The sequence below is a fragment of the Haematobia irritans genome, chromosome 2 (genome assembly GCF_050003625.1).
Source record: "Haematobia irritans isolate KBUSLIRL chromosome 2, ASM5000362v1, whole genome shotgun sequence".
NCBI classification, from domain to species: Eukaryota; Metazoa; Arthropoda; class Insecta; order Diptera; family Muscidae; genus Haematobia; species Haematobia irritans.
This window is the reverse complement of record NC_134398.1, coordinates 162,504,176-162,531,840: the sequence shown is the minus strand read 5'-3', so window position 1 is coordinate 162,531,840 and position 27,665 is coordinate 162,504,176. Positions and strand designations below refer to the sequence as shown.

Sequence of the window (27,665 nt, the reverse complement as noted above, 5' to 3'; positions counted from 1 at the left end):
TATATGACAAATTTTCCTATAGAAATATAGTTTGGACAAAATATTTTAGAGAAATAAAATTTTGACAAAATTTTCTATAGAAATTAAATTGTGACAAAATTTTCCATAGCAATATCGTTTTGACAAAGTTTCCTATAGAAATGAAATTTTGATAGAATTTCCTATAAACATGAAATTTGGACCAAATTTCCTATAGAAATTAATATTTAACTAAATCTTCTATAGAAATGAAATTTTGACAAAATTTTCTATAGAAATTAAATTTTAACCAAATGTTCTATAGAAATGAAATTTTGAAAAACGAAATACAATAGAAATGAAATTTTGACAAAATTTCCGACCAAAATAACATTTTAACAATAGCTTCCATAGCAATAAAATTTTGACAAAATTTTCTATAGAAATAAAATTTGGCAAGATTTCCTACTGAAATAAAATTTTGACAAAATTTTTATAGAAATGAAATTTTGACAAAATTTTGTATAGAAGAAAATGTTGACAAATTTGTTTATATGACAAAGTTTCCTATAGAAATAAAATTTTGACAAAATTTTCTATAGGGTTAAAAAAATTCAACATTTAGAAATTTGTCTATGGCATTCCTACCTAAAAAATAAGATAATAAATAAACTTTTAGCACCAACATTATATTGTAGAAAAATTATTGAAAAAATGCTGAAAAAAACACTCCTCTTACACACACACACACAGAAAATTGTTTGCTTCCTACCATTTTTAACGCCCCCACGATTTTTGGTGATTATTTTTTATTTTAGGAAATCACGCAATCGGTGCCGTTCGCAAATTCCCAACATTACCATTGAATGCCAACGGTGTATGGATCGACCCCACGGGGGGCGTTTGGCGTCAAGCTAACTCTACATCCTCGTGTACCACTAAGGAACAACTGCCGGATTACGCACAAGTCACGGGACAAGCAACATCAACAACATCGTCATCATCAAATACCCAGGCCCATCATAACCATCAACACAATCAGGCAAACATGCCATTGCCGGATTATGAAAGGTAAGCAATATTCACATTCACCCCCGCCTTTGCAAATAAAAGACACAAAAAAAAAAAAAAATTCCGCACAAAATTTTTCTAACACATTTACGGGTCCTAAGAATTCCTTTTTTGCCTTAGTGAGTAGAAGGGTTTAATTTAAATCCCCCCACCATTCGTACACTGAATCCATAACTACTCTGTTGTAGGCCATAACACAGTTGGCGCATAAAACAACCTTTAGTAGTAGTTACGTGATAAACAAAATGGTTGTAAAAACAGACATTGTCGAAATTAATAATATCTTCTCCTCTTGAAAATATGTAGGGGTTATTTCAAGTTCCAAGCGAATGGCTTATTTATGAGCTTTTCACATCGATGATTTTGATGGCGTTGGGCGGGGAAGGCGAAAATCGTGATAGAAAAAATTAGAAATTATCATGAAAAGCCATTGCCTGGAATATTTAATTGAGAACCTTTTCGTTGTCTTATTTTTATTGATGGTATGCGCAATAAGAAGAGGTAAAAGTTATTATCATTATAATTAAATATTAATGTTCAATGGAGAATCCATAGTTTAGGTAAATAAAAATCGAATGCAAATGAATGTGGAAATAATGATGCAAATAGAAAAATAATATTAAGGAAATTGGGTGACAGCTAATGGAGACTTAAACAGAATTTTCAAAACTGAAGAATCTATATTTTCCCTAAACTATATTTTCCCTTCAATGGCCCTGTGGAGATTTTGTCCCTTTAATTAGGATTTAAAAATAAGGAATATTTGTGTTTCTCTGTTATTTAACATAGTCCATATTCCATATCATAATATCCCTATTAGGATCACGGTTTATAACCAAATCTGAACCGATTTCAACAAAATTTTTCCCAAAGGACGACACTATCAATTGTGTAAAAAAAATATAAAAAATTCTTGTTTGCCATTATAATATCAAACAAGTATATACGGCCGAAAGTTCGGCCAGGCCGAAGCTTATGTACCCTCCATCATGGATTGCGTAGAAACTTCTTCTGAACACTGCCATCCACAATCGAATTACTTAAGTTGCGGTAACGCTTGCCGATGGCAAGGTATCTTAAAACCTCCTAACACCATCTTATAAATTGTATGTAAGTCCATACGTGGTATATATTAAATCAAAACAGATCGATCCAATACGTATATAATTCAGTTTGACAAAGTAGACATAGAATTTTGACAAAATTTTCTACAGAAATAAAATTTTAACAAAATTTTCTATAGAAATAAAATTTTCACAAAATTTTCTATAGAAAAAAAAATTTTGACAAAATTTTCTATAGAAAGAAAATTTTGACAAAAATTTCTACAGAAATAAAATTTTAACCAAATTTTCTATAGAAATAAACTTTTGACAAAATTTTGTATAGAAATAAAATTTTGGTAGATTATTTTTGGCTCGAGTGGCAACCATGATTATGAACCGAATAAAATTTGAACAAAATTTTCTATAGAAATAAAATTGTGACAAAATTTTCTCTAGAAATAAAATTTTGACAAAATTTTCTATAGAAATAAAATTTTGACAAAATTTTCTATAGAAATAAAATTTTGGTAGATTATTTTTGGCTATAGTGGCAACCATGATTATGAACCGATATGGACCAATTTTTGTGTGATTGAACCATTTTTGGTATGGTTGTTAGCGACCATATACTAACACCACGTTCCTAATTTTAACCGGATCGGATGAATTTTGCTCCTCCAAGGTGCTCCGGAGGTCAAACCTGGAGAACGTTTTATATGGGGGCTATATATAATTATGGACCGATATAGACCAATTGTGGCACGGTTGGTAAAGATCATATACTAACACCATGTTCCAAATTACAACCAGATTGGATGAAATTTGCTTCTCTTGGAGAAATTTGCTTCTCTTTTAGGCTCCGCAAGCCAAATCTGGGGATCGGTTTATATGGGGGCTATATATAATTATGGACCGATGTGGACCAATTTTTGCATGGTTGTTAGAGACCATATACAAACACCATATACCAAATTTCAGCCGGATCGGATGAAATATGCTTCTGTTAGAGGCTCCACAAGCCAAATCTGAGGGTCCCTTTATATGGGGGCTATACGTAAAAGTGGACCGATATGGCCCATTTTCAATACCATCCGATCCGACATCGATAACAACGACTTGTGCCAAGTTTCAAGTCGATAGCATGTTTCGTTCGGAAGTTAGCGTGATTTCCACAGACGGACGGACAGCCGGACAGATGGACGGACATCGCTAGATCGATTCAGAATTTCACCACGACCCAGAATATATACACGCAAAAAAACGCTTGAAAAATGTATACCGAAAACATTTTTCTTTTGTTAGAGTTTTTTGAATTTCTTCGAAAAGTTTAAACTTTTATCACCAAAAAACAAAATCGTTTGTTACAAAATTTTTATTTTTTCAATAAAAAAAATATTTTTGAACCAACAACACAGTCCATTTCGTTTATATCAATCACTGTTCTTTTCTAACTTTAAGTTTTTAATAAGACAAATTTTACAGTTTCATAGTAAAAATTTAATATGGTAGTATGTTATGTTGAACACCTTTTCGGAATCTTCCGAACATATCTGGAATATATGTAAAAAAAACAAAAAAAAACTTTTTGGTGTTCGTTCCAAGCAGGGATCGAATCCAGGTCCTTTGGTATGCAAGGCAGACATACCAACCACTGCACCACGGTGCCCAACTAATTAATCGGCTCGTGGGCGCCGCAAACTATGCTTTATAACTCATAACGATAGGGAGCCACCGTGGTGCAATGGTTAGCATGCCCGCCTTGCATACATAATGTCGTGGGTTCGATTCCTGCTTCGACCGAACACCAAAAAATTTTCAGTGGTGGATTATCCCACCTTAGTAATGCTGGTGACATTTTTGAGGGTTTCAAAACTTCTATAAGCCGTTCGGCTATAAAAAGTAGGTCCTTGTCTTTGAGCTTAACATGGAATCGGGCAGCATTCAGTGATAAGAGAGAAGTTCACCAATGTGGTATCACAATGGACTGAATAGTCTAAGTGAGCCTGATACATCGGGCTGCCACCTAACCTAACCTAACTCATAACGATAATTGTCCATTGCTGACAATAACAGCTACGTAGCCCAATGGATAGTGTGTTGGCTTACAAATTTATAAAATCGAATAATTTCTTCTACATTGTTTGTATTACAGAACTAAAAACCCTCGTGGGAGTGAAAAAGATTTGAGGAAAAATGCAATTAGCCAGAAAATATTGTTTTTCTTTTTGAGTTAGTCTTTATGTAATTGTTTTAACATCCTGGAAAATAATAATCGTTTATTACAAAAAGTATATACTTTTCTTCCTAATAAACTTAGAGCGAAAAGAAAATGAGAAACGATCTAGACCAATATTTCGATGTGCTACAAACGGCATTCTATGGTGGAGGATATAAAAATGTTATCAACACTAGAAATGATTTGAAAAGTGAAGACCAAATTTAATTAAAATTTGAGAAGTTCCAAAAAATTGCAAAAGCTCACCGATGCACAAAAACTGTTAGACTGGAAAGATCCAACGACCTGATTCTCTTACACGTAAGTGGCCAGTTTCCGAAATTGGTTTTCTCCTATGAGAAGCCTGTCCAAATTGAGTAGTTTTTGAACAAACAAAAGAATCGTTTTTGTTTTGCCAAAGAGTTCAGCTGAAACTCAAGCACTACTGATGGCAATGGTGTAGGCTGTCGTAAGGGCCAATGGTAGCTCTTCGCTCGTATTCTCCGACCGTTGGGTCAAAAAAATGCCCAATATTGTCAAGAAGATGTCCTAAAGACAGTATTGAAACCCTGGGCAGACAAGGACATTTCAACAGGCTTAAAAAGAAGGCTCCGCGTTTTATTTTTGCACAATGGTCACACAAATCTGCTGATCTCAATTCGTTGGTCTTTTGCGCCTGTGGCATTTTGGAGAGTAGGTGTGACTTTTTTGTCCGTTTGAAGGCCATAATTTGTACAAATCGAAAGTGATTATAAAATTTAATGTTATTTCCGACATTTTTACTTTTGAACAATAAAATGAAAAAGTAAAACGCTAGTTTTTATTGCATTACATATCATACACCCTCTATGTTTTATATAGTCAGAATTTGATGTATGCATATGTTACATTAATTGAAAAACTTTCGTTATATTAACGAAATGTATCATTAAAAGTGAGCCAATAAAACAAATTCGTTACTACAATGAAATTTTTTTATTATAACGAATTTTCTGTTAATCAACGTAACGTTTTGTACTATTAATTAATTAATTTTCATTGTATTAATGAAAAATTTTCCTTGTATCAATGAAAAGTTTTCGTTGGCTCAGTTTTAATGAAATTTTCTTTGTGTGTACGGATTGGCAACCTTCCCTTCAGGACGGACGTAAGTCAACTTACAGAATTCATTTAAAAACAAGTAAGAAAAGTCTAAAGTCGGGCGGGGCCGACTATATTATACCCTGCACCACTTTGTAGATCTAAATTTTCAATACCATATCACATCCGTTAAATGTGTTGGGGGATATATATAAAGGTTTGTCCCAAATACATACATTTAAATATCACTCGATCTGGACAGAATTTGATAGACGTATACAAAATCTATAGACTCAAAATTTAAGTTGGCTAATACACTAGGGTGGAACACAATGTTAGTAAAAAAACAAGTATATACGGCCGAAAGTTCGGCCAGGCCGAATCTTACGTACCCTCCACCATGGATTGCGTAGGAACTTCTACTAAAGGCTGTCATCCACAATCGAATTACTTGGGTTGCGATAACACTTGCCGATGGCAAGGTATCGTAAAACTTTTTAACACTGTCTTCTAAATTGTAAGTTAGCCCATACGGGGTATATATTAAACAAAAAAGGCCGATTAAATACGTATATAATCTAGTTTGACAAAATTTTCTATAGAAATAAAATTTTGACAAAATTTTCTATAGAAATAAAAATTTGACAAAATTTTCTATAGAAATAAAAACTTGACAAAATTTTCTATAGAAATAAAATGTTGACAAAATTTTCTATGGAAGTAAAATGTTGACAAAATTTTCTATAGCAATACAATTTTGACAAAAATTTCCATAGAAATAAAATGTTGACAAAATTTTGTATAGAAATAAAATTTTGACAAAATTTTGTATAGAAATAAAATGTTGACAAAATTTTCTACAGAAATAAATTTTTTACAAAATTTTCTATAGAAATAAAATGTTGACAAACATTTCTATAGAAATAAACTTTGGACAAAACTTTCTATAGAAATGAAATTTTAACAAAACTTTCTATAGTAATAAAATTTGACAAAATTTTCTATGGAAATAAAGTTTTGGTCGATTACAAAATTTTCTATAGAAATAAAATTTTGACAAAATTTTCTATGGAAATAAAATTTTGACAAACATTTGTATAGAAATAAACTTTTGACAAAACTTTCTATAGAAATGAAATTTTGACAAAACTTTCTATAGTAATAAAATTTGACAAAATATTCTATGGAAATAAAGTTTTGGTAGATTATTTTTGGCGATATGGACCAATTTTTGTGTAATAAGTCATCGGCTATATATAACTAAAGACCGATATGGACCAATTTTTACATGGCTGTTAGAGGCCATATATTGACAAAATGTACCAAATTTCAACCGTATCGGATGACTTTTGCTCCTCCAAGAGGTTCCGGCGTCAACTCTGGGGACGGTTTATATGGGAACTATATATAATTATGGACCGATATGGACCAATTTTTGCATGGTTGTTAGAGACCATATACTACCACCATGTACCAAATTTCAACTGGATCGGATGAATTTTGCTCTTCCAAGAGGCTCCGGAGGTCAAATCTGGGGATCGGTTTATATGGGGGCTATATATAATTATGGACCGATATGGACCAATTTTTGCATGGTTATTAGAGGCCGTAAACTAACATCAGGTACCAAATTTCAACCGGATCGGATGAATTTTGCCCCTCCAAGAGGCTCCGGAGGTCAAATCTGGGGATCGGTTTATATGGGGGCTATATATAATTATGGACCGATATAGACCAATTTTTGCATGGTTGTTAGAGACCGTATACTAAGACCACGTACCAAATTTCAACCGGATCGGATGAATTTTGCTGCTCCGGGAGGCTCCCCAAGCCAAATTTGGGGATCGGTTTATATGGGGGCTATACGTAAACGTGGTCCGATATGGCCCATTTTCAATACCATCCGACCTACATCAATAACAACTACTTGTGCCAAGTTTCAAGTCGATAGCTTGTTTCGTTCGGAAGTTAGCGTGATTTCCACAGACGGACGGACAGCCGGACAGACGGACAGACGGACGGACGGACGGACGGGCATGCTTAGATCGAAAATTAGAGTCATTTTTACAACTTTTCGACTAAGCAGTGGCGATTTTACAAGCAAAATGTTTGTATTTGGACCATTTTTGTCGAAATTAGAAAAACATATATATGGGAGCTATGTCTAAATCTGAACCGATTTCAACCAAATTTGACACGCATAGCAACAAAGCTAATTCTACTCCCTGTGCAGAATTTCAACTAAATCGGAGTTAAAAATTGGCCTCTGTGGTCATATGAGTGTAAATCGGGCGAAAGCTATATATGGGAGATATATCTAAATCTGAACCGATTTCAACCAAATTTGGCACGCAAAGCTACAATGCTAATTCTACTCCCTGTGCAAAATTTCAACTAAATCGGGGCAAAAAATTGGCCTCTGTGGTCATATGAGTGTAAATCGGGCGAAAGCTATATATGGGAGCTATATCTAAATCTGAACCGATTTCAACCAAATTTGGCACGCATAGCTACAATGCTAATTCTACTCCCTGTGCAAAATTTCAACCAAATTGGGGTCAAACTCTGGCTTCTGGGACCGTATTAGTCCACATCGGGCGAAAGATATATATGGGAGCTATATCTAATTCTGAACCGATTTCTTCCAAAATCAATAGAGATCTATACTGAGCCAAAGCACATACTTGTGCCGAATTTGAAGTCGATTGGACTAAAACTGCGACCTAGACTTTGATTACAAAAATGTGTTCACGGACAGACGGACATGGCTATATCGACTCAGGAGCCCAGCCTGAGCATTTTTGCCAAAGACACCATGTGTCTATCTCGTCTCCTTCTGGGTGTTGCAAACATATGCACTAACTTATAATACCCTGTTCCACAGTGTGGAGCAGGGTATAAATAGGAAACCCTTCATTTTTTTAATTTTTCATCTTTTATCTCTAATTAAATATGTTTCGAATATTTTATTGGTAGAATATAATTGACCTTGTAGGTCCATCGCAAGCAGTTAACGGTATTACATCTTAAAAAAAGGTCCTGAAAATTTCTCTTATACCGAGTATATTTTTATACATAGAATAACTTCTACCTCTTTTTATGTTCATTTGTTTGTTTATTATATATCTAAAAATATCCAGCTTATTTGAAAGATGAACAAATTTTCTTTTCACCTCAATTTAATTTTATGAAAACCCATACAGTACAAATGAAATGCTTGCCAAAAAAAAATGTATAAAAAGCATCCTTGCATAGCATGGCGCACACATCTCACACAAAACCGTCCAAAAAATAGGAAAATATGTTCAACAAACTGAACTAATTAAAAACCACTTAAGGAATAACTTAAAAATACTCAACAAGATGAGAGAAAAAAAAAACAAATAATAATAGCAGAACAGCTCAAGTAACTTTAGGCCACTTCAACACAAATCCAACACAAAAAACAACAGGTAAAATAAATTCTAGAAAACCCACCCAAAGAAAAGAAGCAAATGTTTTGTATGGCTAGGAGAAAAATAAAATTGTGAGAAAGATACTTAATTAAGAAAATTATGCTAAAAGATGCTTCAAGGAAAATAATAAAAATCATCTTAGAATGCTGTAGCCATAAAAATGTTCAAAATTTCTTTATTAAAATATGGCAGACAAATGAAACAAAAAATTGGGAATAAAGTTGATACTGAAATAAATGAACATATTTCTTAGAAGGAATTTCATTAAGAATTAAATAAATTAAATTAAAAAAGGTAATATTAAAAATTACATTTTCTAAGTGAAGAGCTAAATTTGAGCCGTATTTGATTGTATTGCGACCCTTACATCAATATTTAAGAAATTTGGTTAACATAACATAAATGTCTCAAAGCAAAAACTTCGTAAACTTATAATATCTCTTTGATTAGAATCAACTAAACATTCCATTGAATTTTCTAAACTATTCATATATATGCAGGACAGTTTCAACTCCAATGAAACATCAAATTCCATTTCACATGTCCATACTTCTTTTTACCATAGTCATTTGTTTGGCATATTTGTCCGACTCCCCGGAATATTTCAATTATTTTGTGTCAATTAGTACATTGTTAGTTGTTACTTTGCAGGCAATGCTCCACGCAAGCTTATTGTTTCCTTACAACAAAATTGTTAATGTGACAACATTTACAGGAAACCTGTTTGTATGTAAGCTATTATTATGGAATCTAACCAACCACATCTCATTCTACAAGGACTAACTGATGAAAATTGCTATGGTTAGCAGTGGTGGAAACAGAAGACAGAAAAAATCATTCAGCCTTTTGTGTTTTATGATGCATTTTAAAATTGCATTGCATGCTCATTTGAGTCTATAGCCAGACAAATGTTTTTATTATGCTGCAAATTATACATCAATTTTCATACACGCAGAGAAAAATTAAGTTGTTTCAAAATGAATAGTTACAATTTTAAGGTCAGATGTTATATTTGTAATGTTTTCTAAAGATTTTTGTCTTAAAAACCTGAAAAAAAATCTGATAGATATAAATTTTTGAAAGGAGTATTGATTCCAAGTTGCTCTCAAACTGACCACAAGCTTCCTCTAAAGTCAAGACTACTCAGACTGTATTGCATGAACTTGGTGTCTTTATTGGAGGTTCACTAGTTTTCGATAAACGTCTGTGGCTTCTTTAGACATTGAGACGTTATTTAATATGGCGACTCTGAGTAAAATAAAATTATATTATATTAAATTTAATTAAATTAACATTCGACTTATAATGAAGACGTCGAATTTGTGGTCTCATAAAGGTCGATTATGGCTAAAAATTCACCACTGCTGTGGTACAGGGTATAATAAGTTTGTGCATTTTTTCCGAACAAGGGCGGTTCGGAAACTTCAGCCTATCAATTTTTTTTTTGCCATAACCTTACCAGCCGATTGAATTGTTTTTGCCTTCTTTGGGACACTTCCTCCAGCTTCAGTCCATTGTTTGGATTGTTCTTTTGTCTCTGGAGTATAGTGGTGGATCCATGTTCCATCAACAGTTATGAAACGACGCTTAAAATCCATTTTATTTTCGCTAAAAACGATCCAAACAAGCTTGAGAAATGTTCATTCTTATGCGTTTTTGATCGACTGTTAACAAATGCGGCACCCATCTTGCAGAAAGCTTTTTCATCTGTATGTTAGTTCCTCTTGCAAAATTAAATGGACTCGATCATTTGAGATGTCCATGATATTAGCAATTTCACGCACTTTTATTCGTCAATCATTTAATACCATATAATGCACTTTGGCTACAATTTCTGTTGTTGTTGCTGTTTTTGGACGTCCACTACGTGGTTCATCATCAATGCTTGTACGAGTAGCTCGCATATATGTGTTTGCCTTAGTAGGGGAAATATGATAGAATATTTCATTGTTGCACCCATTTTCATTAGGATTTTACCACTTTCCCTGATATTGTACACTGAGAAGAGATTTAATATTCTATATAAGCGCTTCGAGTTTCATTCAATTCGGTTCAGATTTAGATAAAGCCTCTATATTTGCATAAACCTCTTCTATATGGCTAAAATAACCAAATTTTACCCAATATTCTGAGATGATTTTCTCATATTGTAGTCATATCCTTCACACTGAGATTTATATATGACTTTTGTAAAAATCACCCAAATATATCACACAACCCACAATTGACCATCTATCTTGACGAAATCTAGCCAATGTGTTTGTAAAATCGACACTGCAAGAAGCAAACATTTTACAAATGCCTCAAATTGTTCTCTAAATCAATTTTGTTCAATTTCCCCCATATAAACCGACACCCAGATTTGGCTTGCGGAGCCTCTAAGAGAAGCATATTTCATCCGATCTGGCTGAAATTTGGTACGTGGTGTTAGTATATGGTCTCTAACAACCATGCAAACATTGGTCCACATCGGTCCATAATTATATACGGCCCCCATATAAACCGATCTCCAGATTTGGCTTGCGGAGCCTCTAAGGGAAGCAAATTTCATCCGATTCGGTTGAAATTTGGTACGTGGTGTTACTCTATGATCTCTAACAATATATAGCCCCCATATAAACCGATCCCCAGATTTGGCTTGCGGAACCTCTAAGAGAAGCAAATTTCATCCGATCTGGCTGAAATTTGGTACATGGTGTTGGTATATGGTCTCGAATAACCATGCAAACTTTGATCCACTTCAATCCATAATTATATATAGCCCCCATATAAACCGATCCCCAGATTTGGCTTGCAGAGCCTCAAAGAGAAGTAAATTTCATACGATCTGACTGAAATTTGGTACATGATGTTGGTATATGGTCTCTAACAACCATGCAAAAATTGATCCACATCGGTTAATAATTATATATATAGCTTCCATATAAACCGATCCCCAGATTTGGCTTGCGGAGCCTCTAAGAGAAGAAAATTTCATCCGATCCGGTTGAAACTTAGTACGTGCTGTTAGTATATGATCTCTAGCAACCATGCAAAAATTGGTCCATATCGATTCATAATTATATATAGCCCCCATATAAACCGATCTCCAGATTTGACCTACGGTGCCTCTTGAAGGAGCAAAATTCATCCGATCCGGTTGAAATTTGGTAAATTTCGCTAGTGTATGGCCGATAATAACCATGCCAAAATTGGTCCGTATCGATCCATATTATATATAGCTCCCAAATAAACCGATCCCCAATCACAGAAAAATCACGATTGCCTCTCGTGCAAAAAATAAACTACCAAAATTTTATATTTCTATAGAAAATTTTGTCAAAAATTTATTTCTATAGAAAATTTTGTTAAAAATTTATTTCTATAGAAAATTTTGTCAGAATTTTATTTCTGTAGAATATTTTCTCAGAATTTTATTTCTATAGAAAAATTTATGAAGCATTTCATAGTTGTAGAGAAATATTTTTCAAAATCTTCCAAAACATCAAGAATTCTACCAATCTACCAAACAGTAAAAAATCTGCCATTTTTTCTAGACTCGTGTTTATAATTGTATATAGCCCCCATATAAAGCGACAACCCTATTTCAATTCTGGCTCTTTAATTACCACACAAAAGTTCATATGTTTTCGTAATTATTTCTTCCCTATATATACCAGTCAAGAACTGAATATATACGTATTTAATCGACCTTTTTTGTCTACTATATATCCCGCATGGACTAACTTACAATTTAGAAGATAATGTTAAGAAGTTTTAAGATGCCTTGCCATTGGCCGCAAGACAAGTATTTTAATTGTGGATGACCGTCTTTAGTAGAAATTTATATGCAATCCATGGTGGAGGGTACATAAAATTCGGCCTGGCCGTACTAATGGCTGTATATATTTGTTTTTTACTGACATTGTGCTTCGCACAGGGTGCTAGCTGATTTAAATTTTAAGCGTAGAGGTTTTGTATGAGTACAAAAAAATGTTCCCCTAATCAGTTCAGATTTATATATTTGTATATGGGAATATAACACTTTATATAGCTCTCAACAAATTTGACAAAATTGAGATGGTATCATAAATGTTTGTCTACATAGTGTTGTGAGGTATAATATAGTCCTCGTTTCCCGCATTCGAACATAGTGTCGAAAATCTTTAAGCTTTCCCACTTAAAGCCAACTAGAATATTTTTGATGTGGTCGTCAAATCGGAAAAATTCGTTTATGTTCATTATTTCCCGAACCATTTCATTTAAGTAAATTAGTGGCCACCAAATGAAATTTTCATACCAAATTTTGTACTACCCTAGTTGTAAATTTCTCATCCAAAATTTTCATAAAAATTTCGTACAAAAATTTCGGCTTCCTTATGGTTGGAAAATAGAATAAAAATTTAAGTGTTTCCATTCTTTTATTTTTTTTTTCTTGGTGTATACAGTACAAAATAACTTCTGTAACTTTTGTAATGACAATTACTCACCATATTACTTTCATTCTCTTTCTCTCTCACTCTCTTTAGACTAACACCACTTAATATGCCCGATTATGCTGAAGTTGCATGTTCAACATTCAAAACACCAAACGGTGGTGGTGGAGGTGGTACACATGCAACATTGCTGCAACAACAACAACAATCATCGTCTCATACATCCAACCGTGGTTATTCACAAAAGCAAACATATTCACAACATCAACAACAACAAGAACAATCCTTATATGATAGCTGTGGTGCATATGCCACAACCAATCTTGTGGCAAATGCTAAATTATATCAAAATCGGGGAAATGGAAATAATGGCACGGCATCAACATCTACAACGAAATCTAACCAAAATTCTGCGGGTGGTGAAGGTGCAGGTGATTTCTTCTTGGATGGACTACGTGGAGGAAATGAACAACAACAACAACAACAACATCAACAAAAATTATCAATCTCATCGACAATGCGTTCGAATGGCAACAACAATAATGGCATTAACGATGATTATCATTCGACCATGGGCAGTAGTATTTCATCGGGTCTATATTCAGCCCCACCCAGTAGTAATCATTACTCAATGGGCGTTGGTAGTGGTGGTAATGGCATGGTTGGCAACATGATGGGTATGGATAACAATGCCTTTGGCAACAATCTGTTGGTATTGCCCGACAAAATGACAGCGAGTACAGCATCCACGGCCATATTGACTGCATCACCATCGAAATCTTCACAGAAAAAGGCTGGATCCCAGACAAATACAGTATCGGCATCATCATCATCATCGTCCAGTGTTGCGGCTAATAAAATCAATATTACCGAGAATCGTTTTGATTTGTTAAACAATGAGCCTTTGCAACCGACTCGCTTAAATCCTTTCAATTCGAACAGCATGCAATCACAAAGTCAACGACAACAGCAGCAACAACAACTACAGCTTCAACAGCAACAATTACTGGTAGCCAGCAATGCTTTGAAACAAGGCCTAGGCGCCTATGCCAATACCACATTGGCCACACAAATGATCAATGGTGGTGGTGCTGGCACCCTACGTCGACCACGTAATCCAAAAATGTTCAAAAGTGAAAATAACATCAACTTTGGAAGTCTCTACAAGAATAATGCCTCCTTACAATCATCGGTGGCTGGTGTCAATAATCATCAGAATCATTCGACCGGTAATGCCAACTCATCTAATACCGGTTCACATTTGGATTTCCTAACCACGGATCATTTCAATGATAGTGATTTCTCTCAGATAAGTACATCGACCAATCAATTGCTCAATGATTGGGCCTCCAGTTCATCAATAGCGGCCAGTGATTATCATCATTTTGGTAGTAAGCAACCCAGCAAACAACATTTGTATATAAAATCTAAAGACGGTACCTGGTCGGCAGTATCATCAGATGCCTATCAAGCTTTTAGGCAACAGCAACAACAGCAGCATCACCATATGCAGCAGCCACCTCCATCATATGCCCATGCAGCAGGTGATAAACTTTTACAACCCTCACCCAGTCACCATAATAATAGCTCCTCCTCAAATTCTGCCTCAACAGCCAGTATAACGAAGACGAAGACCCCATCTCCCTCCAAAAACCAAACGAATAGTTGTAGTCAGAATTCCAATATCCTTAATCTAGGAAGTATTAGTAGCTCAAATACCACCACCAATACCACAACCACCGCTAACGATAACCTAATAAATAATCATGCAAATAAATATTTTAGTAGTTTTGGTCCTTCGGCCAATGTATAAGCTAAATAGAAAACAATCCCTTCCCCCCTCAAACGAAACACACATACACATACACCTATACACTTGTATCCCCTACTACAAACCGAATATAATAAAATACTATTGTAAAAGTAAATACTAAAAGTTAATTGAAAAAGTAAAACTATAAGCCAGGAAATAAAAGTAATTGAAAAAATATGCAAAAATACACCACTACACTTACCCCCAAAACAAACGAAACTCACAAATCCTTACCCCTAAGAAACAAGAACAAATCGCTAAAAAACACTATGTACAGTATAATTGTGATCTATTGAAGTTGAATATAAAAAAATTATGAAATTTAATGGAAAAAAACAAATACGAAAACTATTTGCCGAATTAAAGGAAGAATTATTTATTTTTCTTTTTTTATATATATAAACTAATGCTCATCCGTTAAAACGAATTGAAAGTCCCCCTTCCAAACCTTGAAAATAAATTTAAAAGTAACAAAAACAATCTAGCATAGTGGGGGGCATGCCAGTTAGATGCGATTAGAAAATGATGTAATGATATTGTATAGAAATATTTAAGACTTTTTAGAATTCAAGCCAGATAATTGAATTAAAATTAAATAATAAAAAAAAAAACAAATACCAGAAACTAATATATGAAAATACTGAGATGAAAATGAAAAAACTGAAATCACCATAAGCTGCATCAGTAAAGTGGCCGGAGGTGCAATAAATTGAATAAAATCAAAAATAAAAGATAATTGTTTTTATTTTATATATTTGGTCGTTAGGAAAACAAAATGTATTGGAAATCCATTGGAAATGATATTAAAACAGATTTCCAGGAGTTGACAAAACTAAAACTACCTTGTAGCGAGAGAAAAATCTCAGATTAATAAGATACCAAGCAATTGTAGCCTGATTTACAATTAATGCTTGAACTAAATCAGGACATTTTTTCAATACGTCAATGCTGATATTGAGAACTTTTCCCCAAATTGGAAATACCTTTTCGTTGACGAGTATGACATTTTTTAGTTAGGGGAATTTGGGGATTTTTATGGGTTTTTCGACATCTGCAAAATTGAATCCGCAAAATATAAAATAAAATTTTGCATCTGTAAATGTAACAGTTGGACTAGATACATTGGATTTTAAAAGGTTGGCTGATAAGTCCCCGGTCTGACACATATGTTATTTAGCGGATACAAGTGCAAAATTTTATTATACCCTCCACCATAGGATGGGGGTATATTAACTTTGTCATTCCGTTTGTAACACATCGAAATATTGCTCTAAGACCCCATAAAGTATATATATATTCTGGGTCGTGGTGAAATTCTGAGTCGATCTAAGCATGTCCGTCCGTCCGTCCGTCTGTCCGTCTGTCCGGCTGTCCGTCCGTCTGTGGAAATCACGCTAACTTCCGAACGAAACAAGCTATCGACTTGAAACTTGGCACAAGTAGTTGTTATTGATGTAGGTCGGATGGTATTGAAAATCGGCCATATCGGACCACGTTTACGTATAGCCCCCATATAAACCGATCCCCAAATTTGGCTTGAGGAGCCTCCCGGAGCAGCAAAATTCATCCGATCCGGTTGAAATTTGGTACCTGATGTTAGTATACGGCCTCTAACAACCATGCAAAAATTGGTCCATATCGGTCCATATTTATATATAGCTCCCATATAAACCGATCCCCAGATTTGACCTCCGGAGCCTCTTGGAGGAGCAAAATTCATCCGATTCGGTTGAAATTTAGTACGTGGTCTTAGTATACGGTCTCTAACATTCATGCAAAAATTGGTCCATGTCGGTCAATAATTATATATAGCCCCCATATAAACCGATCCCCAGATTTGACCTCCGGAGCCTCTTGGAGGGGAAAAATTAATCCGATCCGGTTGAAATGTGGTACATAGAAAGTTTTGTCAAAATTTTATTTTTATAGAAAATTTTGTAAAAAATTTATTTCTGTAGAAAATTTTGTCAACATTTTATTTCTATACAAAATTTTGTCAACATTTTACTTCCATAGAAAATTTTGTCAAAATTTTATTTCTATAGAAAATTTTGTCAAGTTTTCATTTCTATAGAAAATTTTGTCAAACTATATTATATACATATTTAATCGGCCTTTTTTGTTTAATATATACCCCGTATGGGCTAACTTACAATTTAGAAGACAGTGTTAAAAAGTTTTACGATACCTTGCCATTGGCAAGTGTTATCGCAACCCAAGTAATTCGATTGTGGATGACAGCCTTTAGTAGAAGTTCCTACGCAATCCATGGTGGAGGGTACATAAGATTCGGCCTGGCCGAACTTACGGCCGTATATACTTGTTTTACTCTGCTTTGCTAAGACTTTTTGTACTACAATGAAAACATTTTTTGTGGAGTCGAAGTGTTGTCCCTTCCCAGCAAAAAAAGCATCGCCAAAAAAGTAATTAAAATGTTCTTTTTGGATCCGGAAGTGGTGCAAAATTGACACAGAAGCGATGAATTTAACATGGGCTTGTCATAGGACGGAAGTCCTCCATTTCAACAGCCGTTGCACTGAATTTGCATCACTTCTTTAGGTGTGATCCGAATTCAATGTTTTGGATGTAAATTAAAAAATTCTGTGATATTATGTCAAATAAATAATTTTTATAATTTTTTATAAATTTTAATGGATTCTAACGCTTGTCGGAAACGTGCATCTTCTGGAAGTGCTTTTAAAGTTGTGCCTTTGGAAGAACTTCCAAATTTTTTGCTGGGTTCATCTGCGTATATCATCCCAGCAAAAAAAGAGCTCCTAAAGCAGTAGCTTGGATCCTCTATCAGTGATCCGGAAGTAGTGTAAACTTGGATCATCTCCAATGAATGGGCTTGTAACATTTTTTGGATCCTTTGCATTGCTTTAGAAGTTCTGACTGGGAAGTTCATTCGAATGAAGAAGTTTAAAAAAACAAAAATATTTTTCTTTTTATACCCTCCAGCAAAGGAGGGGGTGGCGGTATATTAACTTTGTCATTCCGTTTGTAACACATCGAAATATTGGTCTAAGACCCCATAAAGTACCCAGCAAAAAAACACGTCGCCAAAAAAGTAATGAAAATGTTCTTTTTGGATCCGGAATTGGTGCAAAATTGACGAAGAAGCGATGAATTTAACATGGGCGAATTTGCATCACTTCTTTAGGTGTGATCCGAATTCAATGTTTTGGATGTAAATTAAAAAATTCTGTGATATTTTGTCAAATAAATAATTTTTATAATTTTTAATGGATTCTAACGCTTTTCGGAAACGTTTGACCTCAAATATTTGCAAAAATTCACAATTTTTATACCCTCCACCATAGGATGGGTGGTATACTAACTCTGTCATTCCGTTTGTAACACATCGAAATATTGCTCTAAGACCCTATAATGTGTATATATTCTGGGTCGTGGTGAAATTCTGAGTCGATATAAGCATTTCCGTCCATCCGTCTGTTGAAATCACGCTAACTTCCGAACGAAACAAGCTATCGACTTGAAACTTGGCACAAGTAGTTGTTATTGATGTAAGTCGGATGGTGTTGCATATGGGCCGTATCGGTCCACTTTTACGTATAGCCCCCATATAAACGGACCCTCAGATTTGGGTTGCGGAGCCTCAAAGAGAAGCAAATTTCATCCGATCCTGCTGAAATTTGGTACATGGTGTTGGTATATGGTCTCTAACAACCATGCAAAAATTGGTCCACATCGGTCCATAATTATATGTAGCCCCCATATAAACCGATCCCCAAATTTGGCTTGCGGGGCCTCAAAGAGAAGCAAATTTCATCCGATCCGGCTGAAATTTGGAACATGGTGTAGATATATGGTCTCTAACATCCGATCCGGTTCAAATTTGGAACGTGGTGTTAGTATATGGCCGCCAACAACCATACCAAAATTTGTCCATAACTGTCTATAGTTATATATAGCCGATCCCCAATCACACAAAAATTAGTCCATATCGGTTCATAATCATGGTTGCCACTCGAGCCAAACATAATCTACCAAAATTTTGTTTCTATAGAAAATTTTGTCAAAATTTTATTTCTATAGAAAATTTTGTCAAACTGAATTATATACATATTTAATCGGTCTTTTATAATTTAATATATAATATGTATGGACTTACTTACAATTTAGAAGACGGTGTTAGGAGGTTTTAAGATACCTTGCCATGGGCAAGCGTTACCGCAATCCAAGTAATTGGATTGTGGATGGCAGTGTTTAGAAGAAGTTTCTACGCAATCCATGGTGGAGGATACATAAGCTTTGGCCTGGCCGAACTTACGGCCGTATATACTTGTTTCAGATTGGATTTAGCATTTTTTTCGACAAATTGTAAATGATTTGTACCATTTTATGAATTCTTACTCTGTTTTTAACCTATTTGAAACAAAAAAAGTTAAAATTACCCATTAAAATTATGAAAAAACTAAGTTAAAAAAAAAAAATTAATTAAAAGAACTTCCTGGGTAGTTTAAATTAAGAACATCATTGGGAGTGCATGTTCTGGAAGTGCTTTTAAAGTTGTACCTTTGAAAGAACTTCCAAATTGTTTTGCTGTGTATATATATTCTAGGTCGTGGTGAAATTCTGAGTCGATCTAGCTATGTCCGTCTGTCCGGCTGTCCGTCCGTCTGTGGAAATAACGCTAACTTCCCAACGAAGCAAGCTATCGACTTGAAACTTGGCACAAGTAGTTGTTATTAATGTAGGTCTGATGGTATTGCAAACGGGCCATATCGGACAACGTTTATGTATAGTCCCCATATAAACCGATCCCCAGATTTGAACTCCGGAGCCTCTAACAGAAGCATATTTCATCCGATCTGGCTGAAATTTTGTACATGGTGTTGGTATATGGTCTCTAACAATCATGCAAAAATTGGTCCACATCGGTCCTTAAGTATATATAGCCCCCATATAAACCGATCCCCAGATTTGGCTTGCGGAGCCCCAAAGAGAAGCAAATTTCATCCGATCCGCCTGAAATTTGGTACATGGTGTCAACATATGATCTCTAACAACCGTGCCAAAATTGGTCCACATCGATCCATAATTATATATAGCCCCCTTATAAACCGATCCCCCGATTTGGCTTGCGGAGCCTCTAAGAAAAGCAAATTTCATCCGATCCGGCTGAAATTTGGTATGTAGTGTAAATATATAGTCTCTAACAACTATGAAAAAATTAGTCCATATCGATCCATAATTATATAAAGCCCCCATATCAGATATCAGATTTGATCTCCGGAGCCTCTTGGAGGAGCACATTTGATCCGATTCGGTTGAAATTTGGTACATTGTGCTAGTATATGGCCGCTAACAACCATGCCAAACTTCCAAGTATTACCATAACCCATGTAATTGGATTGGATTGTATAGAAGTTTCTGTGCAATCCATGGTGGAGGGTACATAAGGTAAATTTCATCGGATTCTGTTAACATTTGGTACGTTGTGCTAGGATGTGGCAACAAAAAACCATGTCAAAATTGTTCCATATATGTCTATAGTTATATATAGTCCCCAGATAAACCGAGCTCCAATCACACAAAAATTTGTACATATCAGTTAATAAGTGTATATAGTCCCCAGATAAAGTGACCTCACTTTTGGCTCTCTAATTGCATATCGGTTCGTTATTATTTATAGACTCCCCTATATATACTGATCAACTGTATTTAATCGGCCTTTTTTTGTCGAATATACCCCATATGGACCAACTTACAATATAGAAGACAATATTATGAAGTTTTAAGATACCTTGCCATCGGCAAGTATTACCACAACCCAAGTAATTCGATTGTGGATGACAGTCGTTAGTAGACGTTTCTACGGAGGGTACATAAGATTCGGCCTGGACGAAATTACGGCCGTATATACTAGATTTGATGTGGTAACACTTGCCATTCCCTAGTAGAGGGAACATAAGGTTTGTCCTGGTCGAAAATTGAAAATTTTTGTGAAGCGATTTCATATTCAAAGACCTTATCCAAATTCCATGCAGAGGATACTTAAATTAATTTTATACCCTCCACCCTAGGATGGGGGAAATACTAACTTTGACACTCCGTTAGGTTAGGTGAGGTGGCAGCCCGATGTCAGGTTCACTTAGACTATTCAGTCCATTGTGCTACCACAGTGGTGAACTTCTCTCTTATCACTGAGTGCTGCCCGATTCCATGTTAAGCTCAATGACAAGGGACCTCCTTTTTATAGCCGAGTCCAAACGGCGTTCCTCATTGCAGTGAAACCAGTTGGAGAAGTTTTGAAACACTCAGAAATGTCATCAGCATTACATTTGTCATTGTGGTTAAACCGAATAATTTTACAAAAACATATTGACCGTATATCTGTATACAGTATGGCTGATATGTATTTCAATCAACTTCAGGTTACTATAATTTCAAAATTGCTCGCCTGACAGATTATAAGATTACAAATGGACTCAATATTAGTGGCATACTTACTCTGTAGGTTCAGAATCAACTTAGCACCTAATATCAGACAATTCTGTTCAGATTGTGATAAAACTCCCATAACCATGTACCCCTTAGGTTAGGTAACAGCCCGATGTATGAGGCTCACTTAGGCTATTCAGTCCATTGTGGTGAATTTCTCTCTTATCACTGAGTGCTGCCCGATTCCATGTTAAGCTCAATGACAAGGGTCCTCATTTTTATAGCCGAGTCCGAACGGCGTTCCACATTGCAGTGAAACTACTTAGAGAAGCTTTGAAGCACTCAGAAATGTCACCAGCATTAGAAGGTGGGATAATCCAGCGCTGAAAATTGCAAACGATATAGTCTTGCATCATTCATGATCTGAACTATTTGACACGTAATGTATGACAAATGAAAATATTTTAAATATACCGCAAAAAGGATTATTATCATTTTACCTTTGAGTAACATAACCATTTATGGCCAGTTCATTGTTATAGTTTATATCACGAATTCAAATAATAAAAGTGCGAGTTAAAAGGCTTACATATCATAATTTCATTTTTAATGAGTAGACTTAAATTAATATTAAAACAAACTATCATATAAAATTTAATAAATATAAAAAAAACGCGAATTCAAATTAAAATAATCATAATGCAACAATAGAGTTAATAATAAAAGCAAGCCAAAAATGACAGTTAATTATATAAAAACAGAATACTAAATTAGCAGGGTATTAGTGAATGCAGACAAAGCAAATGAAAATTGTGTAGGGACACAACTACATCATCCTACATTAAAAAAAATAATTAAAAATTATAACATGAAAAAAAGGCTTAACATGGCGTAAAAAATAGAATTAAACCATAACGAAAAAAAAACACAAATAATAAAATTAAAAATTCCTGTAAGCCTTAATTAGTTGTAAAGATCGTCATGTTTATACCTTCAAAGTGCCTAATGTAATTACGAAATAAATTAATTTAAAACGGACTTTAAAACTAAAAGGGTATACCGTGAAACCCCTGAATAGTGGACACCCATGGTCGCCACATTTGGGAGGTGTCCAGTTATGAGATGTTAATTATAATGTGTTAATATAGCAAACGTTCCCAGAGAACTGTTCACTGTTTGGCAGGTATCCAATTATAAGAGTGTCCAACTTCGCAAAAGTGTATTTATGATTTATCGGTCGATAGATATGGATTACAAATATAGGAAAATTTAAGTCATTTTTAAAAGTTTTCGGCTTAGCAGTGGCGATTTTACAAGGAAAATGTTAATATTTTGTCCATTTTTGTCGAAACATATATATGGGATATATGAATATCTAAATCTGTGCAAACTTTAAAACAAATTAGTGCAAAACTCTGGCTTCAGGAGTACATATCCGGCGAAAGATATATATTGGAGCTATATCTAAATGTGAACCGATTTCGGCACACTTTACGACACTATCAATTGCACTTCTTGTGCAAAATTTAAAGTAAATCAGGTTAAAACTCTGGTTTCTGGGGCCATGTAAGTCCATATCGGGCGAAAGATGTATACGGGAGCTATATCTAAATCTGAACCGATTTCTTCCAAAATCAATAGGGTTATATTCTGAGCCAAAATACATACTGGTGCCAAATTTGAAGTCGATTGGAATAAAATTGCGACTTAGACTATGACTACAAAAACGTGTTCACAGACAGACGGACAGCCGGACGGTCGGACATGGCTAGATCGACCCAGGGGCCGGCCCTGAGCAATATTGCCAAAGACATCATATGTCTATCCCGTCTCCTTCTGGAAGTTGCAAACATATGCACTAACTTATAATACCCTGTTCCCCAGTGTGGCGCAGGGTATACAAATAACATATCTTTATTTTTTGGTGTTTTGTCGCATTGAATCCTGATCATATTCTGATTTAAAAACAACACAACTGAAGTTAAGTATGCGTTTATTTTTATTTATTTTTTTTTCGACAAAACAACATGACTCGAAATATGTTGTTTTGTAAAAAAAAGTTGGTCAATCACACAAACCTTATGTGGACTTATGTTGTTTTGTCAAAAGTATCATACAAGTATTTCGATTTTATTTTACAACATATGTTGTTGAGATATGTTGTTTTGTAAAAATTAAATTTAAAAAATTCGCGACTTATGTTGTTTTCACCATTCTATATCTCCCGGTCTAGAGCAGATATTGATTTTGATATTGTATACACAGAAAGATGCGCCTTAAAAAATTACACACAACATAAAATTTTTGAGAAATTGTCCGATTCTAAGTTAAGCTCAATGACAAGGGACCTCCTTTTTATAACCGAGTTCGAACGACATTCCACATTGCAGTGAGAGAAGCTCTGAAACACTCAGAAATGTAAATATATACAGAGACCTCCAAATTTTAATCAGATAAACGCGTTCTTTTCATATTGTCGACGGATTTTTGATGAAATTGTTCTATATATTTTATTCAAATTCTATAAATTTCTCGAATATGAAATCTGAGGGCCGTTTGCCATGAAGACAGAAATTTATTACTAAACAATCCTAAAAAGCCAACAAATTTAACAAATTGGAATTTTTTTCGGGATCCCGAAAAATTCCCGGATTCAAAATAAACAAGTAAATACGGCCGTAAGTTCGGCCAGGCCGAATCGTATGTACCCTCCACCATGGATTGCGTAGAAACTTCTACTAAAGACGGTCATCCACATCGATTTATATGGGGTCTATATACAATTATGACCACTAGTCTACCAAAAATGGCAGATTCTGACAAAATTTCCTAAAGACATAAAATGTTGACAAAATTTTCCATAGAAATAAAATTTTGACAAAATTTTCTATAGAAATATAAAATTTTGACAAAATTTTCTATGGAAATAAATTTTTGGTAGATTATTTTTAGCTCGAGTCGCAATCGTGATTATTCTGTAATAGGGGATCGGTTTATTTGGGGACCATATATATTATAGATCGACACGGACCAAATTTGGCTTGGTTGTTATCGCCATAACTACCCCAGAAAAAAAAAACGTCGCCAAAAAAGTAATGAAAATGTTCTTTTTGGATCCGGAAGTGGTGCATAATTAACACAGAAGCGATGAATTTAGCACGGGCTTGTCAAAGGACGGAAGTCTTCCATTTCAACAGTCGTTGCACTGAATTTGCTTCACTTCTTTGGGTGTGATCCGAATTCAATGTTTCGAATGTAAATTAAAAAACTCTGTGATATTTTGTCACATAAATATTTTTTTAAATTTTTTTTATAATTTTTAATGGATTCTAACGCTTGTCGGAAACGTTTGACCTCAAGTATTTTCAAAAATTCACAATTTTTTCAGATTGGATTTAGAATTTGTTTCAACAAAATTTAAAATCATTTGTACCATTTTACGAATTCTTACTCCGTTTTTAACGTATGTGAAACAAAAAAGTTAAAATTACCCATTAAAAGTATGAAAAAACTAAGTTCTAAAAAAAATTAATTATTTAAAAGAACTTCCTGAGTAGTTAAAATAAAGAACATCACTGGGAGTACATCTTCTGGAAGTGCTTTTAAAGTTGTGCCTTTGGAAGAACTTCCATTTTTTTTTTGCTGGGTAGTGAAATATACCACATTTCAACAGGATCGGATGAATTTTGCTCCTTTAAGAGGCTCCGGAGGTCAAATCTGGGGATCGGTTTATATGGGGGCTATATATAATTAAGAACCGATATGGACCAATTTTTGCATGGTTGTTAGAGACCATATGCTAACAGCACGTACTAAGTTTCAACCGGATTGGATGAATTTTGCTCCTCTAAGAGGCTCCGGAGGTCAAATCTGGGGATCGGTTTATATAAGGGCCATATATAATTATGGACCGATATGGACCAATTCTGGCATGGTTGTTACAGACCATATACTAACACCACGTACCAAATTTCAACCGGATCGGATGAAATTTGCTTCTCTTTGAGGCTCCGCAAGCCAAAACTGGGGATCGGTTTATATGGGGACTATATATAATTATCAACCGACATGGACTAATTTTTGCCTGGTTGTTAGAGACCGTATGCTTACACCACGTATCTAATTTCAAATGGATCGAATGAATTTTGCTCCACCAAGAGTCTGCGGGGGTCAAATTTGGGGTTTCGTTTTTATTAGGGGGTATATATAATTATGAAAAGATGGAGACCAATTTTTACATTATTGTTAGACACTATAGACGAATACTACGTACCAAATTTCAACCGGATCGGATGAATTTTGCTACTCCAAGAGGTCTTAGAGGTCAAATCTGGGGATCGGTTTATATGGGGGCTCTATACAAATATGGACCGATATGGACAAATTTTTGTTAGAGACCGTATGCTAACACCACGTACTAAATTTCAACTGGATCGGATTAATTTTGCTCCTCCAAGAGGTCCCGGAGGTCAAGTTTCAAGTCGATAGCTTTTTTCGTTCGGAAGTTAGCGTGATTTCAACAAACGGACGGACGTGGCTAGATCGACTCAGAATTTTACCACGACCCAGAAAGTATGTATACTTTATGGGGTCTTAGAGCAATATTTCGATGTGTTACAAACAGAATGACAAACCCCCCATCCTATGGTGGAGAGTATAAAAATCGCAATTTTATTTTTATTTTTCTAGGAACTTTTATCCCAAAATGATTGGCTCAAATGTAAACAAGTTTAGCAACTCCTAAAATATAAATAAATTATTTAGCAAATAAAATAGAAACTTTTCATTCCTTAATTGAAATAGCCCACAAAACTATTTTTGAAATAATTGGTAACGTAAAATTTAATATGCTTGCATTTTGTTGTCGTTTTTTGTAGTTCCAGAAAACAATCAAATGTTAAACCTTTTGGCTTAAAAATGTACATGCAAACGTTTATTTTTTTAGATATTGTTTTTTTTTTTTATTATTATTATTATTTTATGTTTCATTATATTCTTTTAATCATATTTTACAGCAACCATTTGGCCATTGAAACGTCGACATAGCGCTTATATGGTTATGGATAATAGCATGGATTTCATAGTCTGAATTCAAGAGTGCAGAAGGTTCTCTATATACATGCAATAACCAAATAGCCAAATAGCTTACAAACATCAGAGGATTCACTACATATCCACAATGACGATGTCATTTAATGCCCACAGGATTATTCCACAATACCAACCAGCCATTGCCTGCATTTTGCAGATGCAGTTTATATCTGGATGTGTTGCCAACCATGCAAATCAATTCGTATTAAAAAGACCATTAATTAATTTCGTTGGTAGTTTTTTTCCCACACACTTAACTCTTTTAAATTGTAATTTACTTTTATAGCCCCCGCTTTGAAGCAATGTACATACATACATACATATAAATTTAACATAAATATTTTAATGAATGCATGTATATGGACTTTAATAAAAATTACTTTTGAAATATGCTACATTTGTTTTAATTAGAGACTGTGGATTATGTGGTGGATGATGTGATTCGAAATGTAAGTAACAATTATGGCTTTAATGGAAGAGCAGTTAAATTAAGTCTTTAATTTAGTTTTACATAATGTTAGGGATACATATTGTATGGATAAAAGAATGATCAGGTGGCGCCTAGCTTTTAAAATCCAAACAATGTCCATACAATCAATTTAATATCTGATAATGTCGGTAGTTTAAACCCAGAAAAGGAATATGATCACCTCAAACATTTTTCAAGAGCGCCATGTTGCACGGCGATCATGTAGCAGTTTTGTTGAAAAAATATTCTTTTCTCGTCAAACACAACATGCATTCTTAAATCAGATACCTAAGTTGCGAGAAAATAACATGATGTCGACAAACATGTTAAATGTTTTCCGTGAAAAAGTAACGTTTTAATCTTATATCACAATTTTGACAAAATTTTCTATAGAAATAAAATTTTGACAAAATTTTCTATAGAAATAAAATTTTGACAAAATTTTCTATAGAAATAAAATTGTGACAAATTTTTCTATAAAAATAAAATGTTGACAAAATTTTCTATAGAAATAACATTTTGAGAAAATTTTCTATAGAAATAAAATTTTGACAAAATTTTCTATAAAAATACAATTTTCACAAAATTTTCAATAGAAATATAATTTTGACAAAATTTGCTACAGAAATAAAATTTTGACAAAA

General features: G+C 34.4%; 1 protein-coding gene across 2 annotated transcripts in view; it reads left to right on the top strand.

The window, feature by feature from the left end:
* Positions 1-26,831, top strand: part of robo3 (roundabout 3) — a 410,915-nt gene extending 384,084 nt beyond the window's left edge. The window contains exons 11-13 of one of the 2 annotated variants that reach the window (XM_075296773.1): positions 777-1,029; positions 13,334-14,784; positions 26,477-26,831. In XM_075296773.1, coding sequence (XP_075152888.1) covers positions 777-1,029; positions 13,334-14,784; positions 26,477-26,550 — 1,778 coding nt within the window. In that variant the 3' untranslated portion in view covers positions 26,551-26,831. Of the gene's footprint in view, positions 1-776; positions 1,030-13,333; positions 15,790-26,476 lie in introns of those variants that run through there. The other variant, XM_075296772.1, reaches the window with a different exon arrangement.
* Positions 26,832-27,665: the final 834 nt, after the last annotated feature.